The sequence below is a fragment of the Dromiciops gliroides genome, chromosome 3 (assembly GCF_019393635.1).
Source record: "Dromiciops gliroides isolate mDroGli1 chromosome 3, mDroGli1.pri, whole genome shotgun sequence".
NCBI lineage: Eukaryota > Metazoa > Chordata > Mammalia > Microbiotheria > Microbiotheriidae > Dromiciops > Dromiciops gliroides.
In genome coordinates, this window is record NC_057863.1 from 51,066,726 (window position 1) to 51,091,762 (window position 25,037).

Sequence of the window (25,037 nt, forward strand, 5' to 3'; positions counted from 1 at the left end):
TCAAGTGTCTGAAGCCAGATTTGAACTCGGGTCCTCTTGAATCCACTGTGCCACCTAGGTGCCCCATTATGAGGCATTTATAGTGATAAATATAATACAAAGCACCACTTGATAATAGCCTTAGAGAGGTACAAGGAGAATACTGTGAGAGTTTAGTGAGGATGAAATCACTTCTGGCTAAAAACATCAGAGGACACTTCATAGAATTCATGAGTAGTTGGCAGTTGAGTGTGTCTTGAAGGATGGATAGGGTTGCAATAGTAGAAAACAGGGTGTGTTGGTACCGGAGGAAGAATTACATTCTAGTTGAAGGGAATACGTGAACAAAGTCATAGTACAGGATTTATTCAACAGTGTGGACCAGTTGGGCTGGAGCATGAGATAGAGAAGATAAGGGATTGTGAGTCAAAGAGGAAAAAGATTGTGGAAAGCCTTCACTGTCATGCTAAGGGACATGGCCCTAATGTAACAGGCAGTATGGGAATCACATATGGTGTAAGAACATGGGGGTTGGCAGATTTGTAATTGGGTATTTAGGATCTTTGTTGGATAAAGAAATTATTCTAGGTAGAAATCAGTTAGTTAGACCATTGCAATGATTCAGGCCACCCAAAATAAAACCAAAATAATAGGCCCAACATGAGAATTTAAGCTGTAGTGATATCAGTAAAAGAAAGGAGCATATGTGAAAGAGGATGAATTGACAGGATTTGGCAGCAGCTGCTTGGAGGAAGAAGAGGGACAGGTAAAAAAAATAAAATACTTAAATGGATATCTGATCTCATCAATCCAATGAAACTAATCCATACATCAGTCATGCCCAAAATTATATGTAGTTTGTTTCTGATTTTATTTAATGATGGCCATTGGTAAAAGCACACTGTTACTAACTTAGGAAACCTGAATAAGATAATTAAATTAATAAAAATAGCTTTATTTTAACTCCCAGTTTACAAGTTATTCTTTAATTTATTGGTAATAGTTATATTTTAAATTAATGTAATTATGTTTGCATATATAGTTTTTGATCTACAAAACCCCATGATTTTAACTTGACTTTATTGTTAAATAAAATAAATTAGGATGTGAAGATTTCTCCACATCTTCCCGACCTAATTGTTCTAATGTTTATTGTCTTAACAACTTTGGGGGGAAGAAAAAACAGGTTGCTGGCCAACAGAAAAGTTTTATTGAAATGCCTCCAGATATTTATTTTTACAGTTTGTGTAGTCTTTTTATTTGATGAAAAGCTGGTTTGTCTAAGAATTGGGAAGTTTAATGATCCTTTGCAAAAATGAGTTTTGAATTTCAAGGAGTTTTATTCTGCTCTTCAGCTAACTGCCTTTTTTTAAAAATTGAGAATCTTTCAAAGAGATTTACTAAGATGCTTAATATTTTAAAAATCTCTTTAAGAGTCAGGTATGGTTTTTGAAAGCTAGGGAATACTGCAATTTAGACTCTGTTCCCTAACCAAAAATTTGACTAATTCGTGATTATTCCCTTTTAATTAATCTGTTATATATACATATGTGTTTATATGCATATACACACTACATATATATGCTATATATATAGGCTGTGTGTATGTGTGTGAGTGTGTGTGTTTGTGTGTGTAGTGTAGGTTGCTGTTATTTCTTGCTAACTTTGCTACATGGAAAAGAAATAGGTATAGTATTTCCTTAACAAAGGATTCTTGTACCTCTGGCCTTAGCCACTTATAGGCATGACTGAGGAAGCCTGGAAATAGAGCTTTGTGTCAAATGAACTTGCATAAAGGAATATCCTCTGCTCAACCAAGGCAGAGAGCAACATGGGCTCAGGTTGGGAAGGTGCGAATCAATTTGAGAAAAAAATACATACACCCTCACAATAGAGCCCTCCTTCAGAAACTGGATTTCCAAGGTTGGGGGATTTCTCCTCTTGTATAGTCAACAACTTTCTAAAGCAAGTTGAGGTTTCTCCTTTCTCAGACAGGTTTCTGGGCTCCCATAGTAATGGGAAAAGCTTCTTTTTCATGTGGATATTCTATGAACATGATATAGAACTGACATTTTCTTGCAATCATTTTCCCTAAAAGCTTCTGAGGAAATTTCATGAAAGCAGAGATGGTTTGTAATTATACTGATAGAAGGCATTTATTCTCATGAAATAATTGGTCTTTTGTCATATTGAAGTAAAAACAGATAATGAAAAAAGTGTTGGATGGAGAACCAAAGAATCTTGGTTCAAATCATGCCTCTGCCATTGACTACTACATGTATAACCTTAGGCAAATCTCTTAACTTCTTTGGTCCTCGGTTTTCCTCTTTGAAAAATGAATGGGTTAAACTGAATGACCTGCAAGCTTCCTTCTATCTTTAAATCAACAATGACTGCCAAATCCTCAAGGGAAATACCTTTCTACTTTAAGAAATGTTCCCTGTACGGAATTACATATTCAAAATATATGCAAGCTAATTTTAAATATTGTAGTTGTAAAGAAATTACCTGTTACATTAACTTTTGTTTTCCCCTCTCTCCAGAAAAATCATTGCCCCTCTTGTAACTCGGCATGGAAAACTATGGTCCAACTTCTGGGGAGCGTTAAGTCCTGATGGATATTATGCTCGATCAGAAGATTATGTAGACATTGTCCAAGGCAGCAGAGTGTAAGTAGAATCATTTAATTATTAACGTTAAATACCAATATCACAGGCTCTATATATAAGAATTGTTATTAATGAGAAAAGGTTTTCATATCTTATGGATATATGGACAACTTCTGACCTTCTGGGAGCTCTGATCCACTGGTGCTTAATATAACTTTTCATTGATCTTCTTATGCTTTTCTAAATTATTCATGTACAGAATTTTGTTGAGAAAAATAACAATAAATAGATATCATTTGAATAGACTTTGAATACATATCCTTTAAACAGACATTGTAGAACTCAAACACTGATGCTTGTTTTTTTGTTTTGTTTTAGATAATACATGGCAAGTACTTTATAACTATAAAATGCTATATAAATAGAATGACTTGGTTTATTTTCTGAGATTTAGACGAGGGATCTAAGGTTGATTAGGGTTTCTGATAGGAGATAGTAAGAATCATAGCTAACATACATATGTTGCTTTAAGTTTTGCAAAGGACTTTACATTTACTAACTCTTTGATCCTCATGACAGTTCTATAAAAGAGGGGCTTATATTAGTACTCTTTTTCATATGAGGAAATAGAGGTACAGAAAAATTAGGTGATCTGCTCAGGGTCATACAATTCCTAAGTGGTGAAGACAGAAATTCAACTCAGCTCTTTCCTGACTCCCAATCCAGTACACTATCCCCTATGCCAGCTCATTAAAAAATAACACACACACAAACATATATACACACACATATATTTTATACATATATGTATTATATATCATACATATTATGTATATATGTATATATTTATAGTCTTATTGTAAATATGTAAAATAGTTTGCTTAAATAGCTAAATTCCTCAAAGTTTAATAAGGATAGGGATGTAAACTGTGACTTCATTGGTTTAAAGGGAACTCCCACGGGAGGGAATTCTCTCTGCCAGTGCAGATTGACAGATTTTCTACAGTTTATATTCTTAGAGAATTGCCTAGTACATGGAGACATTCAGTGACTCCCAAAGTGACACAGCCCATAAGTGTAACAGGCAGAGCCTGAAGGAAGGGCTTCCTGTCTCCAGAGTCACTTCTCTATCCACCTTGCCAGGCTGCTCATTATATGTATAAGGAATAATAATATTATAATAATAGTAACTCACATTTGTAGAGTGTTTTACTATCTGAATTTCTCCGTGTAAGAAATTTGATCCTTACAATGTACATTTGAGTGATAATACATTAAAACAGTGTAGAAAATTAATTTCCTATGTGTTTTTCCTTCTCAGAAAAATGTATGTGCTAACCTCTTTTTTTTTTTTTACTTTTAAAACTTTTATTTAGTGTGAACATATCCATTTGCAGATAAGGAAATGGATAACATTACATCAGCTACATGAATTTTCACTAGCATTTCAGCCCTGCTTACAGAGAAAATTACAAAATTTCACAAATAGAAGTAAATTCATATTTTGTTTTTCCAGTACAGTGGGATAGTCAAGATCGTAGGGTCCTAGGTTTAAAGGGGGGCAGCTAGGTGGTTCAGTGGATAGAGTGCCCAGCCTGTAGTCAGGAAGACAATCCTGAGTTAAAATCTGGTCTCGGGTACTTACTAGCTGTATGACCCTGAGCAAGTCATTTAACCCTGCTTGCCTCAGTTTCCCCATATTTCAAATGAGCTGGAGAAGGAAATGGCATATCACTCTAGTGTTGTTGCCAAGAAAACCCCAAATGGGCTTACAAAGTTTTCACATGACTAAAAATGACTCAACTGCAAAAGGTTTAAAGATAGAGGTCATCTTGTCCACGGCTTTCATTTTATAGATGAGCAAACTAAGGAAGTGATTATGAAAATCTCAGGAAGTTAAAGGACTTGCCCAAGTTCACACAGGTAGTAAGGGGCAATGCCAGGATTTAAACCCAGGTCTTTTGACTTTGAATGCAGAGTTCTTCCTATTCTGCCATATTGCTTCTCTTTTTATGTGTTTTGCTTTCTCTCAGTGTAGAAAAGTATCATTTAGTATTAAAGGTTTACTCTGAAATAAATCTGAGTATTATAAAAAATACTTTTGAAAGCTGTCCCTGGAAAAGTCTGGTGTCACCAGTATATCATGAAGATTCCACTTCATTATAATATTAAGTCATTTTTTGTTGACATTGGCATTGCTTATATAAACTGCATTCAGATGTGAGCAGTGGGGAGTAGCAGAGTTAGAAGGTCATAGCCATAGGAACCCTGAGCAGAGAGTTCAGATTTGCATTTAAATGGTTCTGGGCTCTGGACTTGTTTGTTTTATTTTGTCTTTGTTCTTTGATGCCTGACATAAAAAGTTTATGATGAATGACCTTGATATAATTAATAAAAATGATATTTCATATCCAAAATCCACATTGAATAATAATAGTCTTAGTAGGGCAAAGATAACATACTGTCAAGCCATCAGTTTTATTAAAATTGAATTATTATATATTCTTACAATGATTAATTTTTCTGAATCCAGTCATTAGATTTTTAAAGATTTTTTAAAAATGTACAATCCATTGACCACCAGAAAGCTCTAATCTGATGATTTCTCCTGTCATGAAATTGACTGATTTCACTCTCAAGGAGGGTATACTCTGCCTGGGTTCAGCCATGTTGGAAATGCCATGACTACAATCTAGGTAACAGATTATTTCTGCTTTCTAGATAAGTATGGAAAGTCTGACCACCAGAAGACTGACCCTTGGAGATGGTTACTGACCATGACAACCCTGAAAAAATGATTAAAACCAATATGATTCTTCAGCCCGTGTGACCTGTTTCCACTGACCCTCCACCCCTTGTGGCCCATTTCCATTGGTCTTCCTTTCTATAGGGCTCATTTCCATTGACCTTCTACTCTGTGTGTCTCATTTCTAGTTCTTCACGGATGTTGGTAGAGTAGGGAGGAACAGCTGTAAAGAACAAGAAAGTCTAAATAGATTAGGATCAGTATAGTTGGAAAGATGTCCACCTCAGTGTGATTGAAATCAAAGGTCCCCTGAAGTATCAAGGCACTGTTTCTTTGAACCTGGTCCCTTTATTCAGTAATAACATTTATTTATTTCTTTTCAAAACCAGTATATACCTATAGGTTTAGCTAATAGGGCTAGAGTATATAAAACAATGTTGGACAAAGAGGCAGATCATTACAATATTGTTATAATTGGCAAATCCATTCTTTCACAACCAGCATTTAGACTATAAAATCTTAAAATGGACCTTTCTGAAGACCTGAGAATGGTCCCTTGTAGATTAGTAAAGACTTCTTTGATACTCTTAACAGACCTGAAGATTGGTGAGCTGATACCTGAAGTCATTGTTGTGATCCTGCATATTTGTGGAAGCTATGAGGTGTAGGGGTGTGTGTGTGTGTGAGAGAGACAGAGACAGAGAGAGACAGAGAGAGACAGAGAGAGAGAGAGAGAGAGAGAGAGAGAGAGAGAGAGAGAGAGAGAGAGAGAGAGAGAGAGCACATAAGTATACTGAAGAAGATACTTGGGACAAGAAGCAAAGAATGCAGGAATATCCTGAAAAAAAAAAGAGTGGGAAAGGAGAGTAACCTTTCCCTCTGTAGTAATTCTCTAATCTCTAATTTCTGATCTAGCAGGAGACAATTTTCACGAGTTTATAGACAATTTGAAAACAAGATCTATTGTCAACAGTAGGGAAAGTACACTCCATCTCAAAAGAACAGAAAGTGAAGGAAAAAAATAAAACAACAGAGAGCTTTATGGCAAGTTGCAGAAGGCAGAGTGTGAGGGGATACAGCTAGAGCTTTGGGATTTGGGAACCAACCCCTGGACCCCTAACTCCTCCTCTTTCTAAAAGCTGGAAGGATGGGGTGTCCAATAGTATGGTGACTTTGAACTTGAAGAAGCTGGGCTAAAACTTTTGTTGATATTTTGTTTTGTGATTTTCTTTGTATTGTAGAAGTATTACAACAGTTAACTGCTTACCCCCTATTTTGCAAATAAGGCTGACTTGTGACAGGCCCTGGTTCTTTTCATCAGAAGTTTTCTTTCTCTGATATATAACTACCCCAGGAAAGGATACACTGAACCAGGATACCATTCAACAGAGTCTGGCTTTAGATTTCTCCTTGTTTATACATACTAATGATCTTATTGGAAAATGACTTTAGTTGGGTATACTTAGAGCTAATTATATTTCTTCACTTCAGTTAGATTCAACAAAAATTTATATCCAAGACAATCCCAAAGGACTAATGACGAAACATATTATCTGCCTCCAGAGAAATAGCTGATATTGTTTGAGTACAGACTGAAGCCTGTTATTTTTTACTATCTTTCTTTAATTATTTTTTTATTTGAGTCTTTTTGTACAAAATGATTAATATGGAAATGATTGCTTGAACATATATAACCCATAGCTGATTGCTTACCACCTCAGGGAGGGGAAAAGGGAGGGAAAGATATTGAAACTAAAAACTTTAAAAATTGCTTTAACATATAATTGGGGAAAAATCAAATATATATTAAATGCTTATTGTAAGATACTGTTCTAGATGTTGTAGATATAAAAGTGAAAAAAAGTATATAGTCCTTGCCCTCAAGATGTTTAAGTCACTTGATTATTTTAAGGAGTGGGGATTTATACACACACATGACTACATATATGTTTATATATTTTATAATATGTCAATGTTTATATAGAGAGAGGCAGCTAGGTAGCTCAGTGGATAGAATTCCAGCCCTGGAATCGAGAAGATCTAAGTTCAAATCTGGCATCAGACACACTGGCTATGTCATCCTGGGCAAATCACTTGACCTCTGCCTCAGTTTCCTCATCTGTCAAAATAGTTAGAGAAGGAAATGACAAACTACTCGAGTATCTTTGCCAAGAAAACCTCATATGGGATCACCGAGAGTTGGAGATGGCTGAAAAACTTAACATTATATGAATATTATATATATATATATATATATATATATATAGAGAGAGAGAGAGAGAGAGAGAGAGAGAGAGAGAGGTGTGTGTGTGTGTATATATACATATATAAATGCATATGTGTATTGTACATATATATGTTTATGTGTATATGTGTAAGGATAGCAACAGAGCTAGAGCTAGATGGCTATAGATGGATTTGTGTAAAAGTGGATACGTAATTTCTTTGGTATAAAAAACTCCTAATGGGGAAACTATCCCCTCCCACTAATGCCAATTGACTATTAGTTTACAACTTATGTTTTTTCCTTCTAAATTATTTTTATTATTAATAAACATTTATTTTCTGTCTCTTTTCTACCTCCCTTCCCCAAGTGAACAGAAGAAACAAAAAAGGCCCCTTCCCCCATAACAAATGTACATAGACAAGGAAAACAAATTCCCACATCAGTCACGTCCCAAATGGTCATAAATTCATCTCCTCTCTGGCAGAAGGTAGGGAAGGTCATCCCTAGTCCTTTGTGAGCTCCTATCCATTAAAATATCAAGGACTTATTTCTTTGAGCCAGTTTCCTTTATTCTGTAAGAACATTTTAACGTAGGTTAAGCCAGTTGATAGATTCAGTAATAGATTAAAAAATATTGGGTCAGCTAGGTGGAGCAGTGAATAAAGCACTGGTTCTGGATTCAGGAGGACCTGAGTTCAAATCTGGCCCCAGACACTTGACACTTATTAGTTGTGTGACCCTGGGCAAGTCACTTAACCCTCATTGCCCTGCTATCTATATCTAGATCTAGATCTAGATCTAGATCTAGATCTATCTATAGATATATGTATGTATATATATATATATATATATACACACATACACATATACAAATATACATGCATATACACACATATACATACATTCATACACACACACACACACACATATATATAATAATTGTAGGGATGCAGTCCAATGCAACAATATTATCATTAAAAGATGCAAATTTAGCAGCCTATATTTGGACTATAAAATGTTGAGTGTGCTTTTTAGATAATGGAGTTGTCCAGTAACTTATATTCTTAGAAAGCCTTGGTTTGCCCAGGGTCACATAGCCAGTATATGACAGAGGTGAGACAGTAATCTAGGTTGTCCTGGCTCTGAGGCCTGCCTTTTATCCACTTTGCTGAATTGCTTTTCCATTTATACACATGCACACAAATAACTACAATGAAAATGTTAAGTGCACAGGAGAGGTCAGACAGAAAGGCATGAAAGACTCCAGGAAGGTGGATTTACTTCCATCTGGGAGAAGTCAGAGAAAACTCCATGGAGGAAATGACATCAGAAATAAGCCTCAGGAAAGTGGAACCCTTCCATTCTTGATTTCCAACCATTTAGAAACAGACTTCCCTATCCGTGTTCTTCATTCAAAAGGTCTAAACATGGAGGGAGATAGAAAGGAGAGCAGAAGACAATACAAATTAAGTTCTCTGTCATTACAAATTCTAACCTGGGGTTGGACTGAGCCTGCTATGTGACACAGATTATTCCTTCTGCTTATAAAGTGCTTCACATACTTGCCGAAAAACATGCTCTCTTCCATAGAATGCCTCAGTGTGCATACTTTAAGGGATAAGTGAGGTATGTTATTTATTCAAGCTGTCAGACAGGAATTCCAAACTGGAACTTCTCCAGGAGGCCTGAGAGTGATGTTTTTTTTGTCTTTTGCTTTTAACTTATTGTAAAATATCAGTGAGTATTTCATTGGATCCTTTGGGTGATATGGTGGAAGTGAGGATTGATTTTGGAATCCCAAGAACTGGATTCAAATCTTAACTTCCCAAACTTGTTACCTAAATGACCTAGAAAGCAAGTCATAACTTCTCTGTGCTTTAAACTATTAATCTATAAATTGAAGGGATTGAAGATGATGGCTTCTAAAGGCTTTGCTCTGAATCAGGAATTCTAATGATCTCATTTGAACATGAAAGTTTTGAAATCATCAGTACAAATAGATGAAATACATCCTGGAATGTTTTACATTTGTGATCTTAAAGAATGTCTCCTGTTTACTTTCATAGAGGGGTATGGAATATCCCATACATGGCTAATGTGTACTTGATTAAAGGGCAGACTCTCCGCTCCGAGATGAATGAAAGGAACTATTTTGTCCGTGATAAATTGGACCCTGATATGGCCCTTTGCCGAAATGCAAGGGAAATGGTAAGGTGCACAGTCGCACTCAGCTTTCTTGTCTCTTGTTCTTCTGGTTTGTTGTCATCATGTTTGAATTGTGTGTATGTCTTTTTTACTTGTGAGTACTGGCCAATTTTTTTGAAATATCTTTCTAGAGTGATTTGGGGAAATTATTTTTAAGAATAAAGTTTTTCTCTTTTAAGCCCAAAGAGAAAAAAGAATAGAAATGGGTTGGAATAATTCATCACTGATAGTTATAGGATAGTCAGTTAACAGATTATCTAATTTCTTGAACTTGCCATTATATCTCCTTCCTGTGTGCCTTTGAACAGATTGTTCTGTAACATTGGAGTGTCTTCCCTCATCTCTGCCCCTTTGAATCCTCAGTTTTCCTCGAGATTCATCTCAGGTGCCACTCCCTACTGCAAGTCTTACCTCATCCTTTTGGCTTGCTAGTGGCTTCTGCCTCTTCAAATTATCCTGCAAGTAATGAAAGTGTGCAGAAACTGTGTCCCCAAGAAGAATGTCATTTTTATTTTTTAGAGTAGAGAGTGTTTTTTGTTTGTCTTTGTATCACTGCTACCTATCACAGGGCTCTTGTGCATAGTAGGTATGTAACAAATACTTCTTGAATTGACTTCACAAATGTCCTATATCTGAATGGATGGCCAAGATCCTGTTACTAGTAGCCAGTGGCCCCAATAAGGAATGAGTGAGTCTTGCCTTTTTTTGGTGAAGTAGTTGATGGCATAATCATCTTCACTGACAGTTTTCAGTTTTACAATTCAGAGTTTGCACAGCTCTTTAAAAACATCATCTTATTTGGTCCTTCTAATAGCCATGCAAAATAAATAAGTATTACAGTATATCTATAGTAGGATCGTTATACAAATTTCTAGAGATGCAGATGGGTCAAAAGGAGTTGAGTGATTTTTCCATTTGCCACACAACAAGAAGTAGGTTTCAAATCTAGGTTGGTCCTGATTATGAAGCCATTATTCTTTTTACCCAGAGGTGTCAAATTTGTGTCCAGTCTATAAAACTCACCATTGCTATTGAGCCAGATTAAAATGTAATTGGAGAATGTTTAAACAAACAAATATGAATATTAGATAGATGTTTATTTGTGCGTGCTTTTTAAATCTATCTGTGGCCTGCCAGGATCCATTTCTTTTTCGTTTTGACACCGCTGCTGTACATCAGAATGTCTAGCTGTGGGAGGAATCCTTCAGCCTTTTAGTGACGAGCAATCTCCTTGGCTGGATCCTCTAAGCATTTCATTGCCTTTCTTTGGCAGAATGGACTTGCCTTCCTCAACAAATATTTATTGAACAGTGGCCATGAGTTGGCTACTGTATTGGCCACTTACTTGGAGTAAATAAATTCTTAACAGCCCCAGCTCTGAATTTGGAGAATTTTTGGCAAGAGGAAAAAAAGAAACTTTTGAATATCCTAGTAGCTAGCTCACAAATAAAATATGAAAAATTGTGTTATGTCTGGTATAAAAGATATTAAAATTTATAGTTGGTCTAGCTAGAAATAGTTATGACTCTCCCCTGCAATTTTACTGTGCCGGAATAGATGTTTCCTTATGAATTGTCAGTCTATAGATATAATGGACAGTAGGGGTGTTACTGAACAGGCAGAACCCAAAAGACTTGCTTATGTTGTTACAGTTCATCTGCAAAGTTTTCTTTTTCCTTTTTTTTCTAAATTCAGAACACATTTCCCCATAGAAACAATATGATGCATACTTTTATTGTCTAGCCCAAGTACCTGGCCATCACTTAGAACATTATCTTCCTGTAGAAAGACATGTTTCAAGGTCCAAACCAATGATTAGCAATTGAAACTTTTAGAACACAATTCATTTATAAATTGGGGACTAACATAGTTAATTGGCCCAGATCTGTAGTCTCCTATTTCCATATCAGCATATTTCATTGCAGTTTCTATGAAACAGCATTTCTTTTTATATCACTTATTAATATTTACTTCTATTGTTTACTTAGTCCCCTTCCCCCAAGATTGGGTCTCCCTGGCACACCCAGCTGGGAAATACAAGAGCTATTCCTGATTGGATAACACTCTAATTGACCTGAAATTTAACCGGTTTCATTTTCAACCTGGGCCAATTCACTTCTTCTTAGGCAACCTGGTGGTCTCCCTTCTCTTCAGGGCACACCATATTAATTCGTAATTTAGCGTGGATACCTAATTGGCTAAACTCACTTCACCTCAGAACTCCGAAGATAGTTACCATGTGAGTACAGTCCTTTACTAAGTATCTAACTAGGTGGCAAGAAGTGGCAGGACACCAAGGAAAGCTTTGTGCAGCAGGTGGCATTTGAGTTGGACAGTTTGGGAGCCATTTAGCTTTATCTTAGCATATACAGTGATAATTTTTAAATGTTCAAAAAAGTTGGCAAGTATTTTTTTTTAATTTAACAAAGGCATGTGATGTTCTCTACCATGTTTGTTTTTCATACAAAGTCAAATTCACTGTGATATTCATTTTATATCCTTAGCTCTAGCAGTTACAATCTTTGCACGACATGTGCTCATATTCAGCTAATCTGACTTCACAGCGCCTCACAGAATGGCCTTCTCTTTCATCTTCCGTTTGTTTCTTAACCCCACGCCTCAAAACCAAAACAAGCCCTACTACAGCACGAGCTTTGTTATCATATACGAACAGAAACGGGGGCTGGAGTTGTGTCTGTCTTGTTGTGAGCTTGGCTTGTGGCTGCATGTTGTCCATGTGGGACTTTTGAGAATGTCAGCTTTTGATCAAAGGCTGTTATTTTCTGTTTATCTAAGAATACCTGAGAGAGAGGATGACAGGTCAACTTACGTGATGCTTCTCCTTCATTTTAGACTATACAAAGGGAAAAAGACTCCCCTACTCCGGAAACATTCCAAATGCTCAGCCCCCCAAAGGTGTCATTTTATTTTATTATATCTTTAGTTAATGACAGATATAGCATATTGTCTTTGAGTAAAATTCTTTCCTTCTGTCTTCTTAGTTTAGTATATGCATATTTTTTGAATTGTGGTTTTCGACTGTTTATTTGGATGGGGGGAGGGACCTTGCTTTTTGCAATGAACTGTTATGAAAGTCCAGAAAGTTGATGGAGTGTGGAACTGGTTGTCAAGGATACTGGGTTTCTAGTAGTGATCCTACATTGATTTGTTATTTATGGTTTTGAAATTCAAATGACTTTGCTCTCACATTTTCCCATTCTGTAATTCGTGTTACTGATGTGCTTGCCAATAGCTTTTCTAGGGCATTGCTATTATAACCAATTGTACTTGGAGCTGGATATGATATGGTTTCATTTTATACAGTCTGGTTTAGTTATTGAAAGCTCCACAGTCAGACATGGTGCCCATCATTTGCTAATATGGTTATGGAGACATCAGGATTGCCTATATGGATTAAGTCAACATATGGATCTGGTTCGTTTGTTTGTTTGTTTTATTGTTGTTGAGGATTGTAATTTTATGAAAGTCTGTTATTTTAGTGATTGAGAAATGATGGAATAAAACAGTAAAAGTATTATTTACAAAGAGTTAGGCAGGCTGGAGATTGTTTTATTGGTGTTCTGTTTCTTAGTTGAGTTTGGGTTAATATTTCTTGTGAGGGTTGCCCAACTGATAAAAGCAACAAACCTGAGCGTGGACTGACTTTGGGAGAGAGTCAAGTTAGAAGGGCCTGGAATGCTATAATCCATGAGGTCACAAAGAGTCAGACATGACTGAACAACTATGTGCCCATAGAGTCCTATTTTGCTAGCTCACTAAGGTGACCCTTAGTCCTTAGCAAATGTTTTGGCAAGTTCTAGAAAGCTGGAAAGGCTTTTTGTATAGGCCTACATTTGCCTGTCCAAAGGATCAGCCCAGCTATGTTCAAAGAGGCTCATTACCAGTAGGTGCCCCCAGGATTTTGAAATTTTGTTGACTACAGTATCTCATATGATGGTCTACTAAGTCATGGGTGATCTGCTGTCTGCTTTGGAAAAGGGAGTATCTACACCAGTGAATCTTAAGTCCTGGAAGAACTGCATGAAATAAGTATAATAGTTGCGTGATTGCTTGGGAGTAGTTAAAGGAAACACATACGTGGCAGAAAAGCATGAAGATTGTATTGGTTTGTGAGGGGAATTTTTTTTATTACAATGCAATTTTAGTAGTTCGATTTCTATAATGTGTCCACATTGCACCAACTAATATTGATAGAAAGGATTCAGAATTGAACACAGTTTAACATATTTGCCACAATGATGTTATTTTAACATTTTTTCAGCCTTAAAATTATCTTTGAAAATCTTAGTTTTCCTTAGCGTGGGTAAAAAAAATAACGAAAACAAACAAACAGACAAAAAAAAAAACCCAACTATGATTCTGGGGCAGGTGGCAGCGGGGATAGAGATGTGGAAGAGATGCAGTACCAACAAATAGTGAGAGAATTCTTTTTTTCCAAATTTCCTTAAGAGGCTGAAAAAATGCAGTTATTTAAAAAATTATTTTAGAAACACATTTGCTTTATACTTGATATTCTCTTTGGTGGCCTTCCTCTAACATAATTATCTCTATGTATGTGTTGGTGAAACAGTCAACTCTTGATTATTCAGAGTTTGATGGGCAACTTTGTGTTCTCTACTCAATATCATGTTTATTATTGGTTTTAAAAAAGAAGGAGGAGGAGGAAGAGAGAAAGAGAAAGCTAAATTTAAATCATTCCGTTTCAATATTCTTTGGACCTAAAAGAGTTAGGGAATGACTATGATAGATCAGAGAACTGACTAAAATGAGGTTGGAGGAACTTCATGCATGAATTCCATTTGTTGATATTCTAGCTACGCTCCATTAAACAGATACTCAAGAGTTGACTATTGATTATTCTCTGTTTAATTTGAGGGTATGACTCTCTCTTTAACTAGTAGTAGTGGTAGCCTGCTTACTCATCATCTGTAATTTTTTAGGTATTTAACAACAAAATGTTGTGTTATAACATGTTATTTTAATGATTTTTCTTTTTCGCAGAATTTGTTTGAAAGAGAGAGGAGAAAAAAAAAGACAGGAACTGGATTTACCTTTGATTTTTTAATATGTAATTTTTTAAAGCAATAGGGACTGAACCTGTGATTTCATTGGTAGAGGGAATTCCTAAGTAAGGAAACTTTCTCTACCAATGCAGGTCAGCACCTTTTTATGTACTTTATAATCTTAGAGAGTTTATGTGACTCACTCAAAGCCAGGATGGATCAGGTCTTGAATTCAGATCTTTCTGTTTCAAAGCCTGTTCTCTATCTGCTTTACCAGACTGCCCCTATTCATTAAAACAGGAAGCTTCTTTTTGATGTCTGCTTTTAGAAATCAATGAGAGAGGAGTAAAAACATTCCATTATAGCTCTATTTTTTTACATTGCATGTAAATGATGCTGACTGTATGTGTGTTTGATTAAAAAGAAAACCAGCAAAATAATAAGATTATTTTGTTTATTTTAAATCATGTGTGCATTGCTGTGGAAATAAAGATGTATACTCATGTGTGAAATGTTAAAAAGGAAAATATTCTTACTTAAAATGCTTTTATTCCTAGCTTGTAGTTGTCATCTAAAAATTGCTAATACTCTTCTCTTTGCTATATAGGGTGTGTTCATGTACATTTCTAACAGACATGAGTTTGGAAGGCTATTATCCACTGCTAATTACAATACTTCCCATTATAATAATGACCTGTGGCAGATTTTCGAAAATCCTGTGGTATGTATCTCAGAGTCAACAGTGACTTGATTTTACCTGTAATGTTGAATGGGTATAACACACTTGGATAATTGATGAATAATCGATACAAGCTGAAGTACATGTTCCTTTGCATGTATGTACTGTTCAGATAGTGGTCCAGACTGGATATTTAATGCCATTCAGAACTAGCCTGGATCTGACCCTGAATTCTCACTGCATGTGAAAATTAAACTTAAGTGGGATTAACCTTTCCTTTAGACTAGATGGTTTCCACCAATCTGGAAGGCATCAATACTTTGTTCTCTAAAGAGCATCCTCCCATTTTTCATCTCCAGCACTCAGAGGAAGCTTGTTTGAGCAAGCGCGACATGACAGATTGTACTTTGATGCACATGAGTAAAACTCCAGATGCTGGTTTGGAAAACACATACTTAATCTTGCTCTTCCAAAACATATGTCATAGTGCTTATGAAGTTGGGTGAAGAATCGCCAAAAACCATTTCATGGACAGAGAGCTGTCTCATTCAGAATATGAGCAAAGTCTAGGTTTAGACAAGATAATACTACTTGAACTCCTTTTTCCCCTTTCACAAGGTTTCTTTCTTTCTCTCCCTCTTTCCCTTCCTTCCTTCCTTCCTATTAGGAAAAGCCTTCTACTGTCTCAATGACTACATAACAAGTTTTTTTTCCCCATTAGGCAACTTGGCACACTTGTACAAGAGAAAGACTTGACTTATAGCATCCATGAAACGTTAGCCTTTATAGTTTGTTTCTCCTTATAATCATCTTAACTCAATTTCAATCTGTCTGATGAAGACTGCTTTTTATTTTAAGTTTTTATGGGGGCATTCAGCATCAAGGGAATAATAATATCTGATGATACTCATATATTCTGTTGAATAGAGCAGGGATTTCCTTTGAAGTCTCGGGACATTCAAATGCTGTTTGTTCACTTTTGTTGTCTATCTCTCATCATAAAAAGAGCAGGACTGAAAGGGAGCTTTTCCCCAGAGGAAGTAGAATTACCCATTTTACTTTAGTTTTAAATGGTTTGTTATTCTGGAGGGTTGGATTATCAGGACCCTTGGGGGATATTTTTATAGTGCCCAAAGTACATGAGGGCTGTAAAATTTCAGGTTACCATCCAAATCACTAGAGGAGATATCGAGTAGGAGGCATAGAAAATAGGCAGGAACTACTCTTTTCCTCCTTCCTCCTTTAGGGGCTTTTATTTGTCTGTGGTAAGATTATCCTGGTTGAAAAACTTCCAAATGAAATAATGTTTTGGTTTCCCAGAATGACTAGATAGAAAACCATTGAAGACAAATTCTAAAATGGTTCTTCCTAAATTATGCTAGATAGAATTAATGCATCAATATAAGGTCTTGTTGAAAATTCAACAATCAGTTTGAGATAAATGTTAAGATTCATTCTTCATAGGAGAAAAAGTTATGAAGGCTATCCACATGTTTTCATTTATACTTTCCATGACCATCAAATAAGAAGATAAGGAAAGTTTTTGTCCCTGTGTAAATGAAGCCTTCACTACCTATACATTATATCCACTTGGGGGAAATAAGGTGAAGGACTGAAGCAGATGGGTGAATTATTTAAAGTTGGAGGAGGGAATGGGAAGGGAATAAGCATTTATTAAACACCTATCATGTGCCAGGTAATGTGCTAAGCACTTTGCAGATCTTTTTTCATTTGATCTTCACAGCAACCCTGTGAAGTAAGTTTTATTATGATCTCCATTTTGCAGTTAAGGAAACTGATGGAGAAACATTAAGTAACTTGCACGGGATCATGTATTGTCTGGGTCCAGATTTGAACTCAGGTCTTCCTGATTCTAGGGCAATCTCTCTATCTACTGTGCCACCTCAAAGGTGGCTCTAAGTGGAAAGTTCTCAAAAACTTGGGCATCAAATATCTATATATTTCAGATGAAGTTGTTTGGTTTGGTTTTGTTTTAGGTTATTAGGATATGTCCTCGCTACTTCATTTGACATGTGTACACGATGATACCTAATTCTCGTGTAGCCACATTTTACTTCTTCATAGCTAGAAAAATGATTAAATGGATCAAAGGGTCATAAGAAAAGAGATACATTGAATTCTGTTGTTTTGATCCCCTTTTAATGACTACTACTTTTATATTTTCAAATGACCCAGTATTTAGATTAAAAAGGGCCTTTTCCTCAAAATAAAATGTTTGGGATGGATGGATGTAGCTATTATGACTAAATATAAAACAGACATGAATTAGGATGCACATTTTTCATCTTTAAATCAGTAAGCTATAATTATGGGTATCAACATATGGAAATATTGGTTGGACCAAGTTAATAGTTATGTTTATTTTGTACATTTCCATATATATGTAATAATTAGAGGTAGCATTTATATAGAACTTTATGTTTAGCCAAGCTTTTTACAAATATTATCTCATTCCATCTTCACAGCATGCCTGGGAGGAGGTGCTATTATTATTTTCATTTACACATGAATTAAATGAGGCACAGAGGTTAACTTAAATGCTCAGGGTCACATAATAGTATGTATCTCTGATAGATTTGAACTCAGGTTCTCTTCATTCCAGATCCAGTGATGTTCTTATTGCCTCCCCAGATAGAATATATCAGACACAACTTTTTTTTTTTTGTCTTTGTATCTCTAGTACTTATGACGATGTCTGGAACAAACAATTAACAACCAAATATGAAAGAATGCTGACAATAACAGAAATATGTATCAGAATTAGCAAATCAGGTTTCACCTCACACCTTGCAAAGTGGCAAGGATGACGAGATAGAATGCTTAATAAGTTATTCTTGATTAAATGAATGATCCACTTATAGGAACTAGTATTTATAATATTTGTAGTAAACAAAACTGAGAAAAAAAGAAATTATTAGATCTGACAATAGAAATGTAAACAAAACTTTAGATAAAGAATTAGGTAAGTGGTCCCCAGAAGTATGACTTTTGATCCAACAACCTGTTCATTTAGCCTTAGACATCAAATGTATACATGCGTGTACATACACTCGCCCTCATCTTCCTATCTATTCATCAGCATTTGTTTGTAGGCTATCTATTATTATATAGAGAGAATTGTCAGAAACATTTATCCTTGGAGGATTGCATGAGTATGAAACGCTAGGAGACCTACTTAAATAGTTGTTATCTTATAGAATGAAACAGCCAATATTCAAGTCAAAATGCCAGATGAGCTCCACTACTTCCATAAATTTTGATTGTACTCATGACAAGTAGTCACTGGATAAAAAGCATCACCATTGTGTAAAATTCTTGTACTTCATATTTGGCTGGTGATATGCTTATTTCAAATTTACCTGATTTAATCTGTTCATTTGGTTCTTTGCAGGACTGGAAGGAAAAATATATAAACCATAACTACTCCAAGATCTTCACGGAAAATTTAGTGGAACAGGTTTGTGGTCGTGATTAGTGTGCAACTGCAGAACAATGTAGGGGCTTTGCTATTTTTAGGGAGGGGTATTAATTTACCTTAAATGGTGTTTGTAGGATTGGGGAGATTGCTTATAGAAATCGAGTATATTCTTTTGGTAAAATCTGCTGGTAATAGTTAATTACAAACATGAGTAAGAGAGTGACTATAGCTCATAGTGAAGAGAAATGAAATGGATGTTTTAAAAAATACTGGATTCTAATTTCTATATTTTTTTAAAGAACATTACAACTGGAAATAATTTAAGAACATATTGCAGTCATAATATAAAGCGCTTTGCCAGCTTTAAACTGATATATCGATATTAGCTTTTATTATATCACATGGCATTTAATAATCTTACACCTTTTTTAAAAGTCCATCTGCAACCACTTTGTTTAAAGGTACATCTTAGGACTAAGGAGCCTGTTATAGCTTGATTCTGTGATACCACCACGACCTTTCTTTACCACATCTCAGAGTAGCTCTGGTTGCTCAAAGACAGAAAAGGAGACTCTTAACTGTTTTATTTCTCACCTTGGGCCAGGAGGCCTGGGCCAGCTCTGTACAGTCAGCTTGGCCAAATTGTATTCTGGCAAGATCTTGCACGAATTCCTCTGGCTGTGACAGTTTTTTCTAGACCCTCTCCATGGCCCTGTTTTTGTAATCTTCTCATATCCTCCAGGCCCTTGCTGTTTGTGTTTAGTTTAGTTTTGTTTTGTTTTTAAACTTCTTTCCTTTTTTTCTATACATGTGAGCCATCCCCTAGTTTCTAAAAGACAGAGTTGCTGTCCCCTTGACCTTTATCTGCACATTTATAGACCAGATTGACATCTGAGTCTCACACAAGAGCAGATGTCCATCACAAGCCGAGTGCCTCACTGCAAATCTTTCCCATTGAGGAAAAGCATTCTGTTGACATCTGCTATGGCCACCTTTATGAGTGCCCCTGATGTAGCTCAACTATCCAAAGTTTTGTTTAAAGTCATTGTTTCATGCCCTTTTAGAGTAGAGCTGTTTATTCTCTCTCCAAGCAAAAACCAACCAAACAAATAAACTCCACTGTTAAACATTGTATACTTTACTCACCTTTAACACTATCAATAATTTTTTTGGGAAAAAAGGATTTTAATGTGTTTTGTATTACAGTAGAAGTAGATGCTTATATATTCTCATATCCTTTTAACTTTTGAATTTTCAATTAATAGTTAAAAACCTTCTAACCATATGAAAACTCCACTAATGTCGATGATTATTTTCCATTGATAGCCTTGCCCAGATGTCTTTTGGTTCCCCATATTTTCTGAAAAAGCCTGTGATGAATTGGTGGAAGAAATGGAACACTATGGAAAATGGTCTGGGGGAAAGCACCATGTATGTTGCAACTTTTAATATAAAATACATCATCTGATGCATGTGAATAAAGGAACCAGTTGTTACAAGCAGTAGCAGATGAGGAAGTCAGATATGAGTCTCAATTTGTGTAAGGCCAGATCAAAGATATTGAATATTTCAGTTATTTCATAGTATAAAGAGAAAAGTATTTCACTAGAAGTCAGCCAGAAGATCTAGGCTCACTCTATCACTAACTAGCTATGTGATTTTGGCAAATTACTTTTTTTTTTTTTTAATGAAAGGCAGCTTGGAGTAGTGGAGAGAGTACTAGACTTGGTGTCATTAAGACCTGAGTTTGAATCCCATCTCAGGCATGTTATTAGCTATGTGATCATGAGCAAGGAACTTAATTTCTCTCTATCTCAGTTTCCTTCTCTGTAATATGGTGATTCAAAAAAAAAAACACCTAACTCATGGGGTTGTTTATGATGATAGAAGAGGATGATGCATTTAAAGGGCCTTAGAAACTTTAGAGTACATTATAAATATGAGACATCATAATTATTCTTTGGGCTCCAGAGTCTTCACCAGCACTGACTGCAAAGAAGAGGTAGAGCCCATCAATTCAGGCATTTCTTTGCTCTCTGTAATTCCAAGTTTTTAAAAGAACTCAGTGGGATAGATTATTGGCCTTGACGGAGACTGTAGGGAAAGTCTACCTATGGCAGATAATCCAAAATACTGATGCTTTCTCCATAAATAATGCAAGGCAAGCTATATAGAAAGTAACTTTGCAGTAACAAACTAGAAAAGCCATCTGAAACAAAATGCTTCTCATTACTTTTTAATGACCCCCCCTCATGTAGATTTTTAAAGAAATTGTAGATTATTCTATGTTATTTGGGCTAGATCATTTGGGTAACTATGGAATCCACTTGTTAGCTAACCTATTTTGAGGTTGTAATTTCAGGGCAGATGGCAGGTCATTACTGAACAGCTGGTTCTTTCACTACCCCTTACAATTTTGTTGTTGGGAAACTCAGAAGAAAATTGAAATGTGAGTGGTACAGAGGCCAAACTTTATGTTGATGGTGATGGTGTTGTTATTAGGATAGCCGTATATCAGGTGGTTATGAAAATGTCCCAACTGATGATATCCACATGAAGCAAATTGGATTGGAGAATGAATGGCTTCATTTTATCAGAGAATTTATTGCGCCTGTTACACTGAAAGTCTTTGCTGGCTACTATACAAAGGTATTTAAGTCCCTCTTCCAGCCCTGATACTGACTTTTCTATAGTGGACATGAGTTAACACAGATATTGACATAGATTTTTCGGGCTTATTCGGTTGTTTCAGGGATTTGCATTGCTGAATTTTGTCGTTAAATATTCTCCCGACCGACAGCGATCCCTCAGGCCCCATCATGATTCCTCTACTTTTACAATCAATATTGCTCTCAACAATGTGGGAGAAGACTTTCAGGTAATTTAGAAACTTAGTTATTTTATTTTTAAAATAGAAAAATGCCCGCCTTCCCCAAAACCTTTCCCTTCATTTTCCAAAATAGTTTTCTTACTCAGACAACATGATCGAAATTATAGTACTCCTTAAAACATAAAATGAATTCACTGAAATAGCTCCCTGTTTTTTTCTTCTTAGGGAGGTGGTTGCAAATTTCTAAGGTACAATTGCTCTATTGAGTCACCCAGAAAAGGCTGGAGCTTCATGCATCCTGGAAGACTTACTCATTTGCACGAAGGACTTCCTGTTGTAAATGGAACAAGATATATTGCAGTTTCGTTTATTGATCCATAAATTATTTTGCTCCCATCAAATCAAGTTACCTTTTATTTTTGGATGGATGTTCTACAAAAAAAAAAAAAAGAAAGAAAAGAAAAAAGGTTTCGTTTCAAGTTTTAAGTGAGAAGAAAAGAGAATTATTTAAATAAGCAAAGCAGCTTCACTTGGGACAAAACATTTGGAAAAAAATGCTTTTCTTTTAATTATCCATACTTACATTCAGATGTCTGCTTTGAGCCGTGGGTCACAGGTTGAAAGAGAAAAAAGGAAAAAAAAAAACGTTCCTATGCTGCTGTTGGAGAGGATGAAATAATTAACTTTGAATTGGTCATTTTAATACTAAATTATTTTGATACCATTGTACAAGTGAAATTTGAAGTTTAAAATGTTTGTTTTCTTATTTAGAAAAACAGTTCCAGAAGAATTATTTAATTCTGTTTGGGGGAAACAGTCTAAGTGCATATAATAGGCAAGCAATATTTAAAGCCCAAGAGGTCCAGGAACCCACTGTGGTGCTGAATTCTGGTAGACCTATCTTTACCAGATGCCTTAAAATTCAGAAGCCGTCTTCTTTCTAATTAAGCTCTTAGAAGATTACTGTTTAAATGACCTGAAGAAGAGAAGTACAAAGCATTCCTGTTACCTCAAGTTTAGATCATTGAGTGTGTGTCCTCTTGAAATTGAACTGAGTTTCTTATGATCACCAAGTGCCCTTCAGTCCAAATGTTATTTTTGAAAAGCCAGAAAATAGTAATAACGATAATAATAATAATAAAAAGTAGAAAAATTTCATTCAGACTATAGGTAAAGTTTGTAAATAACATTTCTTGTTTCAAGTACTTGAATTTTATATCAGGAAAATGAAGTCCTTGAGTCCACCTTCTTTCCCTTTATCCTTATCTTTTGTGTGTGTGTCTTTCTACCCCTCCCGCACTTGGTTCCTTAGGGTTTTTTTTTTTTTTGCCTCTATTTTCCATTCCTCTATTCTCTCTTTTCTACTTTCTCCTTACCCCTCTTTATTTTGGGTGGGAGAAGGTGTTGGGTTCTTCAAAATGAGTGTGTTGTCTTAATTTTTTTCCATCTAGTTTCATGAATGAGGTTTAAGAATTCTTACTGTAGCTACTGTTTGTAATTTAAAGGTTAAACTTGAAAAACAACAACAAAAAAGAACTTTTAAGTCGTGGTGCCAAAGACCATTCTTCTAACACCGTGTGTTAGAAAATTGTGACAAATAAAGAGAAAAATGTGGGTGCTTTTAAAAAAATTATGCTATTAAAGTTTTTCCCTTCTGAATTTGTTTGTATGTTTCATACATACATATATACACATACACAGACACACAGTAATCAAAGAAAAGAATGAAAGAAGAAAGAAAATCTACTGTTACTTATGCACAGTGGCACAGAAAGGTAAGTGTATTACTTCTTCATGATTTTTAAGTTTTTCATTCAGCATATTTACAACTTTTTATTTTATATTATTATATTTTATTTTCTATTTAGTGCTATTAAAACACAAGCAAATATGTTCATCAGGAGAAAAAAAATGTTCATATAATTTCTAGAGAGTTTAATTCATATGGAACCTTCATGATCACCCAGCATAATCCTACCCATTTTACCAATGACAAAATTGAAGGCAAGATGGGAATTGGTAACTTGCCCAGCCATTTTTGTAAGAAGTAAATAGGAGAGATGAGACTTGAATTCCCAAGTCTAATTCATAATTGAATCCTATCCATTTTATGAATGAGCATGATATCATTGGGTCATTTGGAAGTAGTCATTCTTACATGTATATCTTTTTTTGTCATTTTCATATTCACTTTTAAAAGTCATTATAGTGAAATACTGAAATTTGTACTTCTTGACATTATTGAAGACACATTGCTTCACCCAAAGCATATATATGATTGTACATTGTAGATCAAGTAGTAAGAGTTTCTTTTCCTCCCCTGCCCCTCCATTGCTCCATTCCTACATTCATTTTCATCTGTGAACATTCTATCTAGCCATGGTGGCAATGATACTTTACCAGGAAGAAAAATGAACACTTTGGAGCAGATGTGTAGCAACTTTAGATCAATCAATAAATCAACTAGAATTTATTAAACATGTACTATGCCCTGTGCTATAATCCCTTTTCCAAAACTCTGCCTTGGATTGGCCACAAAACATATTTCTTTCTCTCTGTGTCTCTGTCTCTGTTTCTCTCTTTCAGCTGTAGACTTGTCAGAAGAACCAAGTTCTATTCCTGGCTTTGGCCCAATCTGTTTTATCATATGTTTAAAAAATAAATATCTGTACTAGTTCATAAATTTCTTGGAATATCATAGGATTTAGAATTGGAAGGGATGTTAGGGGTCATCTAGTCCCGCCACATCGTCTTTATACACGAAGAAAATGCAGATTAGAGGGAAATACCCTGCTCAAAGTCATATAACTCAGGAATTGAAGAGTCAGGATTTGAACCCAGGTTTCTTGAGTCGCAAATCCTGTATCTTTTTCAGGACACTATGTGGATACTATACCATATAACCTGTCAGATGAAATATGTGAAAATGTCTAACTGTAAGGCATCAGGTAAATATAAGCTGTTACCATTAGTCCTGGCTTCCTGCCTACCTCATGTAGAAGTCCATTTTCTTTTTCTTTCTTTTAAGCTATGAAGCTCCTCTTTGTATGAAATTTCTGGAACCTGTTGAAAGTTTTGTAAGAAGCTTGGTTTAGTCAGGATTCTCCAAGCTGAAGGAAAGTCTATTCACAGAGACATTCTCAACACACTTAAGATTCAGTCAGCTAATGACTCCTTTTGAAAGGATGTTGGCCAGGTTGGAAAGTTAAGAAAGCCTTAAAGACTTTATGAAAGCAGCCTTTGTTAACCAGTTCAGAGCGGTGTGTGTGTGTGTGTGTGTGTGTGTGTGTGTGTGTTTC

General features: G+C 35.5%; 1 protein-coding gene across 1 annotated transcript in view; it reads left to right on the plus strand.

The window, feature by feature from the left end:
* Window positions 1-22,226, plus strand: part of PLOD2 (procollagen-lysine,2-oxoglutarate 5-dioxygenase 2) — a 97,440-nt gene extending 75,214 nt beyond the window's left edge. Inside the window, exons 12-20 of the mRNA XM_043994910.1 lie at window positions 2,523-2,648; window positions 9,628-9,769; window positions 12,620-12,682; window positions 15,398-15,511; window positions 18,882-18,947; window positions 20,235-20,339; window positions 21,411-21,557; window positions 21,661-21,786; window positions 21,964-22,226. Coding sequence (XP_043850845.1) covers window positions 2,523-2,648; window positions 9,628-9,769; window positions 12,620-12,682; window positions 15,398-15,511; window positions 18,882-18,947; window positions 20,235-20,339; window positions 21,411-21,557; window positions 21,661-21,786; window positions 21,964-22,119 — 1,045 coding nt within the window. The 3' untranslated portion in view covers window positions 22,120-22,226. The remainder of the gene's footprint in view (window positions 1-2,522; window positions 2,649-9,627; window positions 9,770-12,619; window positions 12,683-15,397; window positions 15,512-18,881; window positions 18,948-20,234; window positions 20,340-21,410; window positions 21,558-21,660; window positions 21,787-21,963) is intronic.
* Window positions 22,227-25,037: the final 2,811 nt, after the last annotated feature.